Genomic DNA, 18,538 nt, shown 5'->3' on the forward strand with positions numbered 1-18,538 from the left:
GGTCTGGTACTGGATGGTATGGTCTGGTACTGGATGGCATGGTCTGGTACTGGATGGTATGGTCTGGTACTGGATGGTATGGTCTGGTACTGGATGGCATGGTCTGGCACTGGATGGCATGGTCTGGTACTGGATGGTATGGTCTGGTACTGGATGGTATGGTCTGGTACTGGATGGTATGGTCTGGTACTGGATGGTATGGTCTGGTACTGGATGGTATGGTCTGGTACTGGATGGTATCGCAGGATCTGTAACTGCTGTAACTGGCAGGTCACCAGCAGCAGTGTGACAGTAAATCACCTTTATAGAACAACAGGGTTCCCATGTTCAGAGGAGACGAAACTCCTCCCATGTGTTTTCAACCACAAAGTTTTGTTTTTACTCTCAGAGTCATTTCCTGAAAAAGCCGTGGCCCTGTTTTAGTTGAAGTATTATTAAAGAGGGCATTGGCGTAACATAATACAGCATTTCTCAGTGACCTTGATACATTTCTCAAATCAAAACTGAATATCTCTAAACTGTTGTTCAACCTCCACATCATCCAGTCACTTCTCACTTGCCATTGTTTGGTACATTCCGTTCATGCGATCGATTCTGTACAATTGTCTGCTTTTTGAACCTGAACACTTTCTTGAGGCTAAAGATGCACATTAGTCACATTTGAGTGATCAATAGTCTAAGAGCTTCATTTTAAAGGCATCTCATTCATGAAATGACATGAACTTCAAAAACTCTTCTTCTAGAAGAACACTTTCTATCATACTAATCAACGTAACCCCAACCCTAGCCTAGCATAATGTGTGCAGTCTCTCTGTGTAGACATTAAGTCTGTGTGTGTCACTCACTCTGTTGACTCTTGTCCTTGTGTTTGAGTTGCTGTAGCTGTTGTTTCGCTTGTTCCTGGTCTCGTAGATGCTGCTCCATATTATACTGCTACAAAAAGAGAAGAACATCATAATTATACATAACAATGCTAACTAGCTTAGTGGCCAGTAAGCATATACAGTGGGACTCATTCAAATTAGAGTAATTCATCTATTCGCATATGAATTGTCAATAGTTTCAGCTACTATTTATACAGAAATTAATTGTTTTCTGTTTTGTGAAAAAAGGTACAAGAGTAAATATTTTAGAAAGCATCATATTCTGCTTTAAAGGGTAACTTCTATGCCTTTTTACATGTTTAACTTTCTTTAGTTTGTGGTGTTGCTGTTTAGCATGAAATGACTGGTTGATGATAATGCCGTTCCAGCACCAACAAGGATGTCGGTTGTGACGGGAGTGTGTGCTAATAGGCTAAATCACATTAAGGGAGGCGCTGTTTAAATCCGTGTACGACTGGATTGAATTGAAGGCATTGTGCGGCAGTGGTCTCAGAGGTATCTTGCGTCACATGCGCTGTACCTGTATGTGCTGCAGCTGCGACTGGCTGTACTGGGAACAGTGCTGCGCGCTGAAGGGCCCGATCAGCAGAGGCGGGTGCAGAGGGGACAGGAAGGCCGTGTCCGAACCTGGACGCACCAGACGCTCGCCCACACGCAGGTCCATGGGGACGGGGCCCGTGCGAGGAGACAGCAACTCTTCTGGATGGACAGAAACACACACACATTCATTATAAAAACGTACTATTATGACAAAAGACCTACATGAATAGGAGAAACATAAGATCAATATTATTACAATTTAAAATAGGTATGTTGTAAAATTATATTTATTCCTGTGATCAAATCTGAATTTTCAGCATCATTACTCCAGTCTTCAGTGTCACATGATCCTCCAGAAATCACTCTAATATGAGGATTTGATGATTTTTCTGGAATCATTTCTGGTTATTATCAGTGTTGAAAATATTTGTGCTGATTAATGTTTTTGTGTAAACTATAAGGGATTTTTCAAGATACTTTGAAAAGTTCAAAAGAACAGTATTTATGTAAAACAGACACTTTTGGAAACATTATAAATGTCTTTATTGTCAGTTTAATGCATCCTTGATGAAGTATATTTTAGTATTATTTGCATCGTGACAATATTTTCATGACAATTAAGCACACCACACAAACTTCTCATTACCATCATTTTGCTTTTAGTTTTTTATACTTTTTTAGCATGCGAGTCTTCTAATTCACTGTAATTCTCATTCAATTATTTTCATATTTTCATGACATTAAGGCAAAACAAAATAAAGTAACACACATATATTTATCAATAATACAATGGTTTAGTGTTCTAATTATATGATAATAAATGTCACACAATGCAACAATTTACATGTTTTTAAAACAAGCCTCTTTTTGTTAAATGTTTTTCACAGATTTCATAAAATGTAGTCCTTGCATCATAACTAGCCCTCCATCATTTTGATTTAATTAAAGTAATAATAATTCATGCTCTATCAAAACAATGACAGGACATTTCCATTGGTGGGAGAGGGAAAAAGATGAAAATGCAGAAAAGGAGAAGAGAGAGAGAGAGAGAGAGAGAGAGAGAGAGAGAGAGAGAGAGAGAGAGAGAGAGAGAGAGAGAGAGAGAGAGAGAGAGAGAGAGAGAGAGAGAGAGAGAGAGAGTGTTAGTGTAAGTGCATGTTCCCCTTACGGCTCATTCCACAGAGATATAAAGTCGGTCTGATTTCCATAACTTTTGCATGCAGCTTTAAGAATATTTGCATGGTACCAGTGACTCAATGGGACGCACTGCCTCACCCTTACATCTCTTACAGAGAGCAGACAGGAAAATCACAAGCACACTCACAGAAACCATGTAGGTTTCTGCATATCTGGGCTACCACAGCACTGATGTCACTCATGCAGCCCTGGCACATTGCCCAGGTAAAACCAGCGCACGTTTATGAATGCGCTCGACAGGTCTCTGATCTGAAGAGTTAAACAAGCACTTCAACCGTAGAGTTTTCAGTATTTCCCAACACTTTCCCACTTATTTCCAATAACGACTCCCAAAAATAGCTGTGTTTCCCACACTTGCAAGATCTAGTGCCTCAGAAATTGTGACTCATGCCCTTTTGCCGCCCCATAGCACATTTATTATTGTGTTCCTGTGAATTGTGACTGCTTTGTCACCTTTCTTCTGACACAAATCTCCGAACAAAAAGGCTTTCTACAGCAGACCAATGAGCAGCGTGGAAAATGACTCACGGATGACTTCAACCGGTGAGGAACAATATGTACCTCTGAGCTGCTGTGTTATGCAAGAGGAAGAATCTGAGAAACAGAATGAGAAATGTGATCAAAAGAGATGATATATCAGCAGATATTTGGCATTTTTTAATTTGATTCGTTTTTCTGTTTGGCTGATGTGACGGAAGCGGGACTTTTATTTTGACAGCACAGTTTGTAGTCCTTGATTTCAAGCTATGATGCTCTATTGGTGCGTTCAAGTCGTATAAAGAAAAGATCGTATTTAAGAGTTGAACGCGCATGAACACCACCACAAAGTTGTAAATACGAGTGGGAAGCTCAGGGTTTTATTTAAGCCCCGATGTTTACGCGTTTGAGGCGTGCAAGGGAGAACATGGCACAATATTTATAGTTCTGAATTTTCTGGAAGTAGAGTTTAAAACCCTTGCTGTATTTTTGTGTTGGTAATAAAGAGAAGGTACACCGCCATCTTGCTCTGAAGAAGTATATACAGTATAATGTTCCATCGGCCACCCTGCTCTCTAAGATATCGGCACCAGCCGTCAGAAAAACAATCTCGGCTTACTACTAGTTAAGACGGGAAAACAGGAGTGCCGTGAGAACGGCCAGAAGTGACCCGCTGGAGTTGTTTACATGAGGAGGGATGTCCTGACATGTTCTGACACAGTCCAGGATCTCCTCAGCCCCTTTTTAGGATCTTGAAATGGAGAAGAGGAACAACTTGGCACCGCAGCCCTGGATGCCAAACATGTTTTTGGTTCTTGCTTCTCTGAGCTCTCAACATATTCCCACCCAGACGTGCACAAGATCCGCAGAGCTCTACTGTATTCCAGGAAATAACACGACTCCCACATCCCCCCCCCCTCGGCATTCCCTTCCCTGATAACAGAACATTTTCTATATTCCACCCTGGATTATTCCAGCTTTCAGCATCGCATGGCATTTGGAGAAATGACCTGTCGGCCCAACGCTGACAGATCCAGGAAAGGAACTCAAACTCCCAGAGGGAAATGAGACAGAATTGAGCAATATGGTGTTTTCCGACCTTTAGAGTGCTATGAATACTCTTAGTACTATACTACGATCATGGTACTCTTTGAAGCAATACTATAGTATATGAATATGGTAATCATTCAGTACCAAATACTTGTTATGGTCATTTATAGTACACTATATACAGTTCAATCATGACAACTCTCGGAAGTGAATTAAACAGCATTTGTTGATAAGAGTGGAATGTACAAAGGCGTTGTCTTGGCGGACTAGATCTGCTACGGCTGGCTTGAGTGAGGGCTACTGTCAAAACATGCACATAAATACAAGGAATAGCATGCAAGCTGCTGCAAGGAAAGCCGGGAGAATCCCGAGCAGATCTAGGCAGGTGGTGCTGGGGAAGGTGGAGGGCTAGGACCAATCACACACAGCGCTGCATTGAGTTGAGCCAGTTCAGGATGGAAATAAATCGGTTACGTAGATTGAACAAACAGGGGTGTGTTTCCCAAAAGCCAACTATGGTCGCAAGTCCCGTCGTTACCTATAGAGGTCAATGGATTTTGGGATTTTGCTATTGGGAAACACGCCCCTGATCAAGTGGCCAATTCAGCTGGCTTTAAGAGAACCAATCAGCTGTTTGGAAGAGTTTCATGACTGAACTGTGTATGTAACATAAATAATGCAGGAACAAATGTGTGTGTGTGTGTGTGCAAGCATTTTTTGGTACTCCTACACAGAAAGCCAAACAATAGTGTCTGAGCCAACTCGACAGAAACAGATACACTAATAGAAGTGACAGACAAGCAGATGTGCAGTGGAATGCACACAACAATATGTGTGTGTGTGTGTGTGTGTGTGTGTGTGTGTGTGTGTGTGTGTGTGTGAGGGACATCTTCCTTCAAAGCTGTGCGACTGTGTGTCTGCAGGAAAATATGTGTAAGTATGAATCTGCTTCTAAGGAAACTGTGAGTTGGTGAACATAAGCGTAAGACTGACTGCAAACGAAACTGGTTGTCAAATGCAAGAAATTACTTGTAAAATGGTAAATCTGCAACAAATACTTGAGTTTATGCATCAATATAGTATGGGGCCAGACAGATTTAGTCTTTTTTTAAATAAATGAATATGTTTATTCAGCAAAAATACAATAAATTGATCAAAAATGACAGTAAAGACATTTATAATGATTTATATTTGAAATAAATGCTGTTCTTTTTAACTTTCTATATTTACCAAAGAATTCCTTGAGCATCAAATCATCCTATTAGACTGATTTCTGAAGGATCATGTGACACTGAATGATCACAGGAATAAATTACATTTTAAAATATGTTCAAATAGAAGAAAAAAAAAGTTATTTTAAGTTGTATTTTTGATCAAATAAATCTTACTGATTTCAGTGTACCATGGTAATGCCATATATTCTCTAAAACATCTTGGAATATTAAAGCACCATGATATTAAGGGTAATTAATGGACAAGTATTTAATTTCTTGAAATAAAAGCAGGTCTCTATGATATCCTGGTTTCTGTATATGGCTCGTGTCCCTCCTCAAAGGGCATTTTTTTATCGGTTTTATTATCTAACAGGTTCAAATTGTAAATCTGATAGTTTATAAAGGAATAAGTCGCGTCATATGCTTGCGCAATAGTAATACTAATAGTAATGTTATTAGTAAATGTGGTAGGCTACTTTAAAATAACCATTTTTAGGACAAGGCACTATTTAAACTACTATTTAAACTAACTATCTGACTGTACTTGATAACTTCCTGTAGTTGCCAACTCATTATGCAGTGAGGAAGAAACGCTGGCACATCAGAGATAATTTTAGATTTTTGGTGTGTAATATCTCACTAGTTCATGGAGTGTATGCAGAGCATAACGTGTGAAGGAGTTGTTGCCAGTTGCCACTCTTAAATAGTGTTTCAGCGGTTCTCTTCAGCATCATTCGACCAGATAACCCCTTTGCTTGTTTACTGTACAGGCTTCTTGGATTGATTATAGAGAGCGTTGACAATTAAAGACGTTCTAGATGTTACATTAGTCTTCAGTTCAATGCATTGTTTGGGTTGATCAAACAAGTTTTCTAAAGAACTAGCTCTTAAAAGTCCTTGCTTAAAGTTCTGTGTTGAACTGAAAAATGGTGTTTGCCTGTGTGAAACATGCCACTGTGATGCCAGGGTGTTGTCAGGCAGTTGCTAAGGTGTTTAAAGCGCATAGCTATGCTAGGCAGTTGCTATGAGAGATCACTAGGTGGTTATTTACTGGCTCAAGTCAAAAGAGCAAACCAAGTCTGGCTCATGGTCCTTTTCAATGCAAGTCTCCTGGATTTTGACCAGTCTCTCCTCAAAAGAAATGGTGTGAGACAAGTAATAAATGCTTAACTGGGTGTATTGTCACAGCAGACATTTATTTCCGACAGAAAAAAAACACAAGTTCCAGTGTGTAACACACTCCCACTTCCAGCGCTCTCACACCCCGACCTGTTCGGCCAGCACAACCAGTTTAAAAGGCCTCTCTCTCAACACGCACTCACTATACGACAAGCTGTGTGTGTGTGTGTGTGTGTGTGTGTTTGTGGTGTTATAATCAGATGCTGACTAACTTCTGAACCTCTGTGGATCATAAATAACGCTTACAGGTGAAATCAAGTGTGACTTGCTCTATAGAGGAACTCAATCTCGTAATCACACATCAATCATTGGCTTCTGTTCTTCTCTCGATTCCTGTCTTTGTCTCTTTACTTGTTGTTTTGAATTTAAAAGCATGACTAAATGACTCATTAATACGGCAAATTCTCTTATATAAGCAATGAAGATGGATGAGTTATTCACCTTTCATTTCATAAAAATTCTCTTTTAGTCCGTATATAGTCACCAAAATGAGACCGGCCTCTATGCGATATGGAATAGCCTTACAAAGTGGAAACCATAGTTTCAGCCAAAATACTATATAAATAAAAACACTTTATTTTACAGTGTCCATGTTATGTACTTACCATAGTAATAACATAAATTATGCATAATTACATGCAACTAACCCTCAACCAAATCCTAATCCTACCCCAACTCTAAAGTAAGTACATGTAGTTAATTAATATTACTCAAATGTATGATTACATTGTAACAACAACACCTTAAAATAAAGTGGAACCCAACTAATTTATTGTAACAAAAACATTAATAAAAAAAAACAATGAATCATTTTTAAAGTAGATACAGCACTGTGCCATAACGCAATGTGATAAAAGGCTCTGTTCACACTCAGTCCAGATCGGATTATCTGACTGGAATCCAATCTAAAATGATTGAATTATTATTGTCTGTCCGCACTGTGTATCGCAACTCTTCAGATCTGATTTGTGTGTCCATGTTGCTCTTAAGTTTTCCAGAAAATCTGCATTGGCTTCTGTGGCGATGACATAGTGTTGGTATGCGCCAAAAACATGGAAGGGGTTTGCAACACAGATGTTTCAACGCATTCTCATCCTTTGGCGTCATATAGGTGACGCCATATGACATTTGGTCGAAATCTTACGCACATGGCATCCTTTAGCGCCAATATAACACGCACTGCTATGGGTAGGTTTAGGTCTGGGGTAGGGGTACGGTTATGACGCCTTGGGTTCTGCGTCTCATATTGATGCTAGAGGATGCCATGTGCGTAAGATCTCAACGAAATGTGCAAAGCGTCACATGTGTGACGCCAAAGGATGAGAACGGGCTGGATGTTGTCTTATTAGTCGATGTGTAGCCGTAACGTCTCCGTTATAGCGCCATTTTCTGCTCGTCCCGCACTTTGCTAGCCTGGGAAAACCCAGACAACTTCCGGCAAATTTAGATTTGCTCTGAAAGTTAGTCTGGCAAAGAGCTCATTCAAACCCATTTCCAATCCGCCGAAATCGCGGCACCAATCAGAAACGTTGGGGCGGGCTTTACACGATGACGACAGCGCTGGGATTTTGAAGCAGATTTTGTAGCCTACATTACAGAGATGGATGCCGCCGTCGAACATCATTCGTTCGAATCAGCTATCGCGTCTGTTTTAAGCGATTTGAACGTTTCCTTTTAGTTAAAAACCGAGCAAAGAACAACACTCGGAGATGTGTCTCCGCCGCTCTGCATACGCCATCTCCTTCATCGCTCTGATTGGGTTTAGGTCTACCCGCGACGTCCGTTGGTGACGCCCCTCTGGAAATGATTTGTCTATGACGCTTTGCCAGACCATAACTCAGTTACAACTGAGAATGGTCTGGTTTTAACCAGGCTAGCACTTTGCAGCAACACAACCACAATGACAACGTCTGACGTTTACGCATTACATGGCATGAGAAAGTGACATAAACCACGAGAAATACGATCAGAGCGGTCAGACTGAAACGGGTTCCCAGAAATGAATGATTTCAAACCAGAAATGAATGATATCAAACCAGAGATGAATGATTTCAAACCAGAAATGAAGGAATCTCGAAATAGATTCGTAAAATCACATTTCCAAACAAGCTGCGAATGCTCTGCGTACCCATGCCATTCGTGGACTTACTAATTACTATTAACACTATAAATTGCTATAAATGAACAGTATAAATATTATACCTGGCTGCCTGTCTAACTCTGCACAGCATGAATGCGCTGATGACGCGTGAATACAGGCAGGCGAGACACCCAACCACAGCGTTCGGACCGCATGCAATGATTGGACGAACATTTTGTGGTCCTAAGACCTACACAGAAGATATATGTACATGTTTTAATATTTAGACCACTTCTATTATTGATTGCTGTCAGGATGTGAAGAGTGTTTGAACCAGAATAACAAAAAGTGTTTATAATAAACACCTACCCTACCTTTAAACATCATAGTGATTATTATAGTCCTCGTCTGTGGTGTGAACGGCCCTTTAGCCGGATTGTGGTAAAGTGGGATAATGTTGGCTTGTCAGTCAGTGCTGCTGAGACACCACTTGACCTTCACGAACGAGTCCGGTCCAAGAACACCAGCTGCACGGTCAGGACGAGTGTGAACTACACAACAACACACACACTGCTGTTGGCCAGCGATGTCGCCTGAGTCACAGCAGAATGGGAAATGGAGAACAATAGGAGGCAAGCTGTCGCTGTAAATCTGGGAGCCTAGAAAAAGAGCCGGTTTGTGTGTTTGTGAGTGTGTGTGCTGATCTGAAAATAACACCAGCCAGCAAAACAGGAAGTGCAGAACGAGTGACATCTGCTTGTACGGGGTCAACCCCCCCCAACCGACGTGAGATGTTGATGTTAGGCTGCGTAATTGGCATGTATTTTGGTGTGCTTCTTTTTTAGCTCCGATCTTCAATGCCCACTTTTGTTTGTTACGCTCATCCGACAGCAGAGGAGGGGGTGAAATGTGCCACGCACTTCCTCAGGGCAGGCAAGAGTTCGAGAAGAGAGGGGTTTCCTCCGGAAACAAGGGGAACGTTGGATTCTTGAAGGGTCTGATTTGATATGGTAGTTGACTTGGTTCATAGAAGTGAAAGTGGTCATCGTTTGATGTGTATGTGTTGGCTACTTCATCCATGGCATCAGTTTTGTGTGTGAAAGGGTTGTGGTGTGTGTGTGTGTGTGTGTGTGTGTTCAGGGCCGGTTCTAGACATTTGGAGGCCCTAGGCATTATTCATGTTGGAGGCCCCCCCACCACCAATAAAAAACTCTTGAAACAAATATGATTCCTAACCTTTTAATTTATTTAATTTAATTTTAAATGTTGTATATTTTTACTTACACAGTACATAAGTTTGGACACATTACTATTTTTTATGTTTTTGAAAGAAGTCTCTTATGCTCATCAAGCCTGGATGTATTTGATCAAAAATACAGAAAAATAATATAGTGAAATATTATTAAAATTTAAAATAATGGTTTTCCTATTTTACTATACTTTAAAATATATTTCTGTGATGCAAAGCTGAATTTAGCGTCACGTGATCCTTCAGAAAACTTTTATAATATTCTGATTTATTCTCAAATGTTAGAAATGGTGCTTAATATTTATTTTATAACCTGTGATACTTTTTTTCAGGATTTTTTTGATTATTAAAAAGTTGTTTTAAAAAAGTCTTCACTTTCACTTTTTATATATTTAACACATCCTTGCTGAATATTCCTGTTTTTGATCAAATAAATGCAGGCTTGAGCATAATAAAAAATAAAAAATAATAAAAAAAACATTAAAAATAGTATGGTCCAGACTTTTACCAGTAGGCTATGTACATATTAATCAAATTTCATCTAAAGTAATCTCTTTTTTGTTTAATGAAGATGTTATTGTTATTGTTGTTATTTTGCTGTTTTATTCAATATATTCACAGTTCCAGAATACCACTTCAATGATATATGCTTTTATCATTTTTTTCATAGCTGCGGTATGGGCAGGATTTCCCCTCCCATTTAATCAATATTGACTGCAGAATCAGATATTGTCATATTATTAATATAAGTAATATGATATTATGCATTGCTAGCTTAAATATGCTATAGTACACAAATCAAGTGGAAGAGAAAGACAAGATCGCGATAGTGTGTTGGCTTTTTAACTTTGAAAACAAACCTCTTGTCTTTTACTTTTGTAGCGTTTTTAGTCAGCTCCGGACGCGATGTTATTCATTGTACGCGCAAATTCAAAGCGTCGCGTCTGGGCACGTTAATGACGCTCGCTGATCTACAGTACGAGTTTATATTTAGAATTGCGATCACTCCAAAATAGATGACGACAACGCACACACCTGCATTACGAGCTGTGCTTCTCTGCGTGCCTATTTAGGCTTTTGCTTCGCAGCACCTGATGGGCTTGCGTTAATGTGACGTAATGTAACAGTCTGTTATGGTTAAGATAAACATCGACACTATTTTTAGTTGATTAATAAATGTTGAAATAAATTGTAGATAGGACATTTGTAAAAAAAAAATAATAATAATAATGTTTTATTTTTGTCCCTCTGTCTGGGCCCCATCCCGCCAATCCGGCCCTAGGCACGTGCCTAGTTTGCCTTTGCGTTAATCCGGCTCTCTTTGTGTGTGTGTGTGTGTGTGTGTGTGTGTGTGTGTGTGTGTGTGTGTGTGTGTGTGTGTGTGTGTGTGTGTGTGTGTGTGTGTGTGTGTGTGTGTTTAAAACCTTACGAAAAACCTGACCTGTCAGAGCATCTGTGGAGTGTGTGCACTTCAAAGAGATCTGACTGCTATGTAGTCTATCATCAGCCTAGGAGTGTGTTGAGTAACCACACACAGACACACACACACACACACACACACAGCTGAGTTATGGGCCTCTAGAGATATCTCCAAAGCTTTCAGGTTGTATGTTCATTATCAGTGGAGATTAAACTCTAAGTGTTCCTTCTTCACTAAACTGCACACTGATGACTTGCAGCCAACATGCCATTTAAACCTCATTTAAAGCACTAATATGAGTTAATCAGTTCAACTTAAATTACTCAAATGCTTATTTAGCTATAAGAAAATGCTGGTTAACCAGCAGCCAGTAAATACAATTGTGTGGTAGTAATGACTCTTGACTTTCATTTGGTTTTAAAATGAGCAGCAACCAAAAACCAACAATCTTGAAAATATATTGGTAACACTTTACTTAAATCACTTATATAATGCATTATATAAACGTATTTTTTATGCATTGACTATACCTTGTAATGGACATTATAATGCATTTTGGGGTCATGAAATATCATTTGTAACCACAAATAATATATTTATCTGTTCATTGTCCAACAAACAATTTCAGATGTAAGGAATCTGCAAATATTATAAAGCATTTTAACTTTGGTTCCAATTTTTTTATGAAAAGATATAATGCATTACAACGAACATTATGAATACATTGATATTATAATGTTTGTATCATACATAAAGTGTAACCAATATACAGTATTTACTGTAATTCATCAAGAAGGAAATCAAGTGTCTGTCAAATGGGGGATATTATTTATAATTATTTACACACACTTTTATACTAACACTTTTTTCAGTTTTGAAGAAGTTTTAGTAATTTTGTTTAGCTAGACTCATTAGAATGATTTTTTTTGACATTTCTATTAATCTTTAACTTATTGTATTTCAGTTATTTGTGTAGGCAACATTACTAGTTTTCATTTACATTTTTGAAATGAATGAAAACTATTTTTCACAGTCTTAGTTTTAGATCACAATACAACACTGTTGAAAACCTGTTTAAAACAATCATTATTTTCTAATTAATTTTTTACAATAATGTTTTTAAATAACCCCAGACAACCATGTTGACCCGTTCCTCGGTCTGCAACAGTGTTCTAGAGGCCTTTAGCAGGATTATGAGGCTTGTTTTACACACATATTTCAGGAAAATGTGTGTAATAATATTGTAATTTGGTGTTACATGCACATGAATCGCAAGGCAGTTGTTTATCAGTGAAATATCCAAAAAGTGTCAAACCAAGTTGCGACATTAGAAACAACAACTCAAATGAAACAATACTTTGTTAAGAAATGATGCTTAGATAATGTAAGTGTTTTGTTTTTACAAAAGAATCAACGACATTATTGTCTGAGGTAACGGTCCGTGGGTCACAGATGACGACTCGAGTGTTTAACAGAACATTTATTGGATAAACTGCCTGAGAAAAGTGCCTGTGAATATCTATAGCTCTGACCTCTGTTATGCCATCCATATCTCCTCAGATCCCGGAGATGAAAGCTTTCTCAGTGTGTGTGTGTGTGTGTGTTTGGAGGTTCAGAGAGAGCTGGGGGGTATGGGAGTGGGGAGCTGATCTGAAAACCTGACACTCCTGAGAAAGTAACTCAAGAGGACTCCGGTCAGCCGCCAATGGAGCAAGAACCGTCCGAGAGGGCGAACGCATACCTCGCGTCGAACGAGGGTGTGTGTTAGTTTATGCGCAATGAAGTTCATTTAACAGTTGGCAGAGTGGGTCTTTGTTGTGTTGAACTACACCACTGGTTCCTGAACTGGGATGCCATTTTAGATTTTCACAGACATACACACAAACAAGTTCATTTCCTTTCATTTACACGCACACGTCCATGACACTGATTTGCTTAATCGCCAACGCAGGTCTGTTTATAGTAACACATAGTAAGATGCCTTTAAAATGTTTGGAGCGCAATGGAAATGTGTGTTGGGAATTCAGACTCTCACACAGTGGTGGAGGAAGTACTGAATCTCAGTACTTAAGTAAAAGTACAAATAACCAGAGACATATTTACTTTAGTAAAAGTAGAAGTACCACAATGACAACCCTACTTAAGTAAAAAGTACCTGATTTTAAATGTACTTTAAGTATTAAAAGTAAAAGTACTTGCATAACAATTTATTCTCTTAATGTCTATATTCTAATGATTAATAAAACAGTTAATTCTAACTCATTCAACCTAATACTCATATAATGATGTTCAATATGATGGAAAAGCAGTTATATTTTAAGTTTTTGTCACCATTTCTGAACAAGCTTGCAATTAGGCAATATAGCCTACACATCAAGCTTACTATACCCTTACTATATATGGTATATATATATATATAAACACATATTATGTTAAAACGCCGTATATGACGACGTTTGCTGTAAACGTGATTCATTTATGGCGTAATTCTGAACCTCTTGGCTTGCCATAGTACTAATTCTAACCAAACGTATAATACACACGCACCCCACATCACTACTAAACCTACCAATGCGTTTCCTATGCATGTAAAAACGAATTTTCGCGTATAAATTGCACGATAAACACACTGCGTGCTATAGAGACACATTTAGTGTGACCGGGCTGATATATCTATGGCAATCAAACTTCACTGGTGATACAAACGTGCGATGAACGGATGGTCAGGATGACGTTTTGGCAGGGGAAAACTGATCAGAAAATTTAACGAAAATGTAACGGAACTTTGTAGAAATGTAGTGGAGTAGAAATAGAAAGTATAATAATTGTTGCAAAATGTAACAAAGTAAAAGTAAAAAGTATGCACTATTTATTCTACTTAAGTAAAGTACAGATACGTGAAAAATGTACTTAAGTAAAGTAACGAAGTATTTGTACTTCGTTACATTCCACCACTGCTCTCACATGACCTCAACCTTACAATCAATTATCATTCAAGATCAAACCTCAGACCATAAGAATAAGATTCAGAATCACCCGTAATAAACAGACCGTTAGCTATTACTTCAGCAAATTGCTCAGCAAGACTCTGCAGTCGCTTGCTCCGCCATGACCACAACTGACTTGAAAGAGAAAACTGACCGTAATAGTAGAGTAAAAGAAGAAGATATATTCTAATATAGCGCCCCTTGTGGTAAGACTGAGAATGAACATGCACCACAATAAGACTTGCGTTAACTTTCATGTACTTGACCTGAGCACACGTTGCAGGCCTGAGATTCATTCGCTGCAGGTGTAACCATAGGACTATAGAATGGAAATACAGAACAAGCAAGACTTAGAGAGAAACACAGGACGAGACGCTCAAAGTTACCTGACAACGACACAGCTCAGAGTTTGTGCACACACACACACAATATGTAATGTGAATGTGTGTGCTTTAAAATACTCTGCGTGTTCAGGACTATGCAAATACTTCGGTATGTTCATAAACCTGTTTTCTGAAGGTGTCAAAAAAATATGTCATATATGTATATATAGTTTATTGACACTGGATGTGCAAGAGTTGGCACAGATTTTATTTAACTGTGTGAAAACACACTTTATGTATGAATTTGTTGCACTACAGTTGCTTGTTTGAGTGTCTGACACAAAAATCAACATGTGAGGACATTTGGTCCTCAGTATTTGAAATGCTTTATTAGATTTAGCTTCAAATCTAATAATGTCAACAGGTTTGTGTGAGGGTAGATTTATGGGTAGGCTTTAGTAAATATCTCAGTATGAAAAGCATTGCATTGAAGTCTGTGTGTGTGTGTGTGTGTGTGTGTGTGTGAGAGAGTCAGGTGTGGAACATAAGCTGATGTATAATGCATCCTGAGTATAATATTCCCACACTGTCCCGACCCAAGTTTCCAAAACTGCTCATGTTCTCTGTCCGGTGACCCCTGAGCACCCCTACTTAAACATTCATCAGCAACACGAGCTTCCAAACACCTCAGCGCAAAAGACCTGCTTCTCTGCCGTTTCGCTCAGCCAGAACCATAACAATTAACAACTCGACTCATTCATATTCACTGAATCGTTCATGCTTGAAGTCCTATCAGACAGCTCTTTAGATACCACAACAAGAACATTACGTCCCATCTATGCTGACAAGGTGTGTCAAAAACTAAAACGCTAGCGTTATAATCAAGGAAAGGCAAACACACAGTAGCTCTAGTGTTCTAGTTTCGTCACGTCACTCGCCAAAACGTGTTTTTCTTTCTTTCTTTCTTTCTTGCATTACACCTGCACTGATTTTCCATTGTTTTCCTATCTAAACGTGCGTTAAACGGATGTCTTTGATCGTTACACTCGTGTCCCGCGTCTTTCGCAGCCTTGCGATCATGACGCGGCTTTCTAAAAACATGGCGGTCAATAAAAAAAGTGACTTTTTTTTTTTCGCGCATTTTGAGACTTTTCGAAAGAAAAAAAATCAATTCCACTGCTCGCGTCTCATATTTTAAAACACGAAAACGCGTTCTGTGGATGTTTCCTGATTACTAATTGTTAATCGATACTCATTTATCGACCGAAGCACATTTACTGCTTATCGACGGATCTGAAACACTTTGCACAAAACAGAGATACTCACACTGAGAGACGCAACTTACACTGGATTCCACTAGAACTTGGCGCTAGCATGTTGCTAAGCTAGCGGTGTGATATTTTAATAAGCACAGATGTTAGAAAAAAATTGATTTGTATTACTTTTTGCTGACACTTCTAAGTATTGCATGACATATTGAGGTAAATGTCTTTAAAATACGTTTATAATTAACATTTCAGCTTCATCTTGGTTTGTTGAACACTGCTTCTCTCCTCACTTCCAGTCTGTATTGTGCTTTTCTTTCAAATAAGGGCAAAAATATACTGCCTTTTATTGAAGCTTGTTTCTGCTACTTTATAAAAAAAAAAAAAAAAAAAGTAATTGTGACTTCTTAGTCACAATTTTAGTCACTTAGTCACTTTATAACTCGCAATCACAATTCTGAGATAAAAATAAGCTTTTTTTTTCTTGCAATTGCAAGTTTATATCTCACAATTATGAGAAAAAAGAAGTTCAAGAAAAATAGAAAAGTCCCAATTGCCTTTTGTATTTTTCTTATTCCGTGGCGGAAACAAGCTTTCCGTAAAATGTCCAAAAAAATAACTTTTAAAATATGAAATAATTTTGAAAAAAGCTTTTGCGCGAACTGAATTGCAATCTGTAGGAAGCTCATGCTTCGCAACAAGTTACAGTGATAAAAAGGAAGAAAAATACAAATAGTATGAGTCAGTGTAAAAAAAAAAAAAAACTCTTTTTTTTTTTTTTTACCTTTATTTAACCAGGTGAAAACTCATTGAGATTAAAATCTCTTTTACAAGAGAGACCTGGCCAAGATGCAGCATACAAAAACATATAAAAACAATAGGTGTAAAGTGTCCAGACAGGGTTTATGTAAGTCCAAGGCATACTAATACAAACTTTGCACGGCCTGGTCATCATGCAGTGAATAAGAAATATGGTAATCCAGTGGAGGAGGAACAGACAGTCCTCACGGGGTGTTTCAGACGCCTCACGCATGCACTTTCGGGCAGCTCTGAACAGATGCACCAGATGCACAAACAGGGAGGATTGATCAAAAAAAAAAAAAAAAGTGTCATGGCTGTAATTAACGAAGGCATGCGTGGAATGCAGAACACACATTCTTAAAAGATGCATTTGCTTTTACACTCTTAAAAATAATACAAAAATTTGCACCAATGCCATAGAAACATTCTGGCTTCCCACAGAACCTGTTAGTGAAGAGTCCTTTCCTCAGCGTGAAGGATATTTTGGGGTGTGTTCACAGGTTTGGTTCAGATCTGCTGTGAGACGCGGTTCTGGTCCTGTCCTGAACTGTGAAGAGCAACATCACGACTATGATGAGGAAAAAACAAGCATGCTTGAGCATTCGGTCCTTTTTAGGCTCATCAGAGTTAAAATGAATCGATTAAAACGAACTCTGGTGCGATCGCTCTGTTAGTGTGGTTCATTTGAATAAGTGTGAACGCTGCCATCTGAACCCTGGTGAACACCAAACAAGCGGACCGAGACGCTGAAAAGATGAGTCTCGATCCGCTTCCAAACCAACTCTGGTGTGGTTCGACTGAAATATGAACAACACGGACTAAAGACATTTAAACGAACCAAAAACATGACATGATGTCACAAGATGCGACCCTAAATGAATGAAAGAGTGCTCAATACCTGTTTATTCTCATCATAGTCGTGATGTTGGCCATCACAGTTCAGTACAGGACCAGAACCGCGTCTCACAGCAGATCTTCATGTGTGTGACGGAGGGATTCCTGACGCTGTTTTCACTCCTTTACACATTTGAGAAGCTCCTCACGAGGTCTCAGCTCCATCATATGTAGCGCGCATACGAGTGGATTTAGCCCAGCACAGCTTTGTTTTGGATGTTCGACAATTTCCATCGCAAAATATACATCATAAAAAACTTTTTTTTGTATCTGTAGGTTCGCTGTTAAAAATGACAATGCGAAACGCTAAAGCGAACCAGGACTAAATGCATCATTTTCTTTTTTGGTCCGGACCAAAAGAACCAAGAGAACCGAACTACAAGTGTGAACGCACCCATAATGACCTTTTGTGGGATAGAAAGGTCCCATTGATGTTATAGAGGACCTTTATTTAGAAAAGTCCCCCTGTGGTGAAAATCAAGCTTGTAATGTTGCTTATATGTGGCGTTTTTAATTTGCTTTAAGACAAACCATGTGCAGATTCATAAGTCGACAGCATTGCTGAATATTTTCTCCTTAAAACTGCAGTGAACCAAAGACAGTCTCAAAAACACGGCTTGAAATCGCTGGTGTTTCTGACGTCACAAACAACCCAGTTGTAACCAATCAGATCAACGTGTGATTGTCAACCAGTGGATCTCTGAGCTGAGTGAGTGAGTGGAGGCGGGGCTCATTTACATATTCATAGAACCACGTATACTAAATGAGGAAAGGGTGTCGAGTTACAGTCAAGCTATTTTAAGGCATGAAGACATTTTTTTTTCAAGATTTTTTTTTAATTATAAATATGTCATTTTGATGATCAAAGATGAGTTTTAAGGGATAAAATGATTGACTACAGGAGGACTTTAAGAATGCACTCTGGAGTCTGGTAGTTCATCTGGGGACTATATCTCTCTTTTTTTGAGTTTTCTGTCT

The 18,538-nt window shown here is 38.8% G+C and overlaps 1 protein-coding gene across 2 annotated transcripts in view; it reads right to left on the reverse strand.

The window, feature by feature from the left end:
* Nucleotides 1–18,538, reverse strand: part of hdac7a (histone deacetylase 7a) — a 93,826-nt gene that overhangs the window by 40,227 nt on the left and 35,061 nt on the right. For both annotated transcript variants that reach the window (XM_056270711.1, XM_056270712.1), the window contains exons 3-4: nucleotides 1,405–1,583; nucleotides 846–933 (exon numbers count right to left, since the gene is read on the reverse strand). In XM_056270711.1, the coding sequence (XP_056126686.1) occupies nucleotides 846–933; nucleotides 1,405–1,583 (267 nt within the window). The remainder of the gene's footprint in view (nucleotides 1–845; nucleotides 934–1,404; nucleotides 1,584–18,538) is intronic.

Source organism: Rhinichthys klamathensis, unplaced genomic scaffold, assembly GCF_029890125.1.
Source record: "Rhinichthys klamathensis goyatoka isolate OS25496 unplaced genomic scaffold, OSU_Roscu_1.1 h1tg000305l_1, whole genome shotgun sequence".
NCBI lineage: Eukaryota > Metazoa > Chordata > Actinopteri > Cypriniformes > Leuciscidae > Rhinichthys > Rhinichthys klamathensis.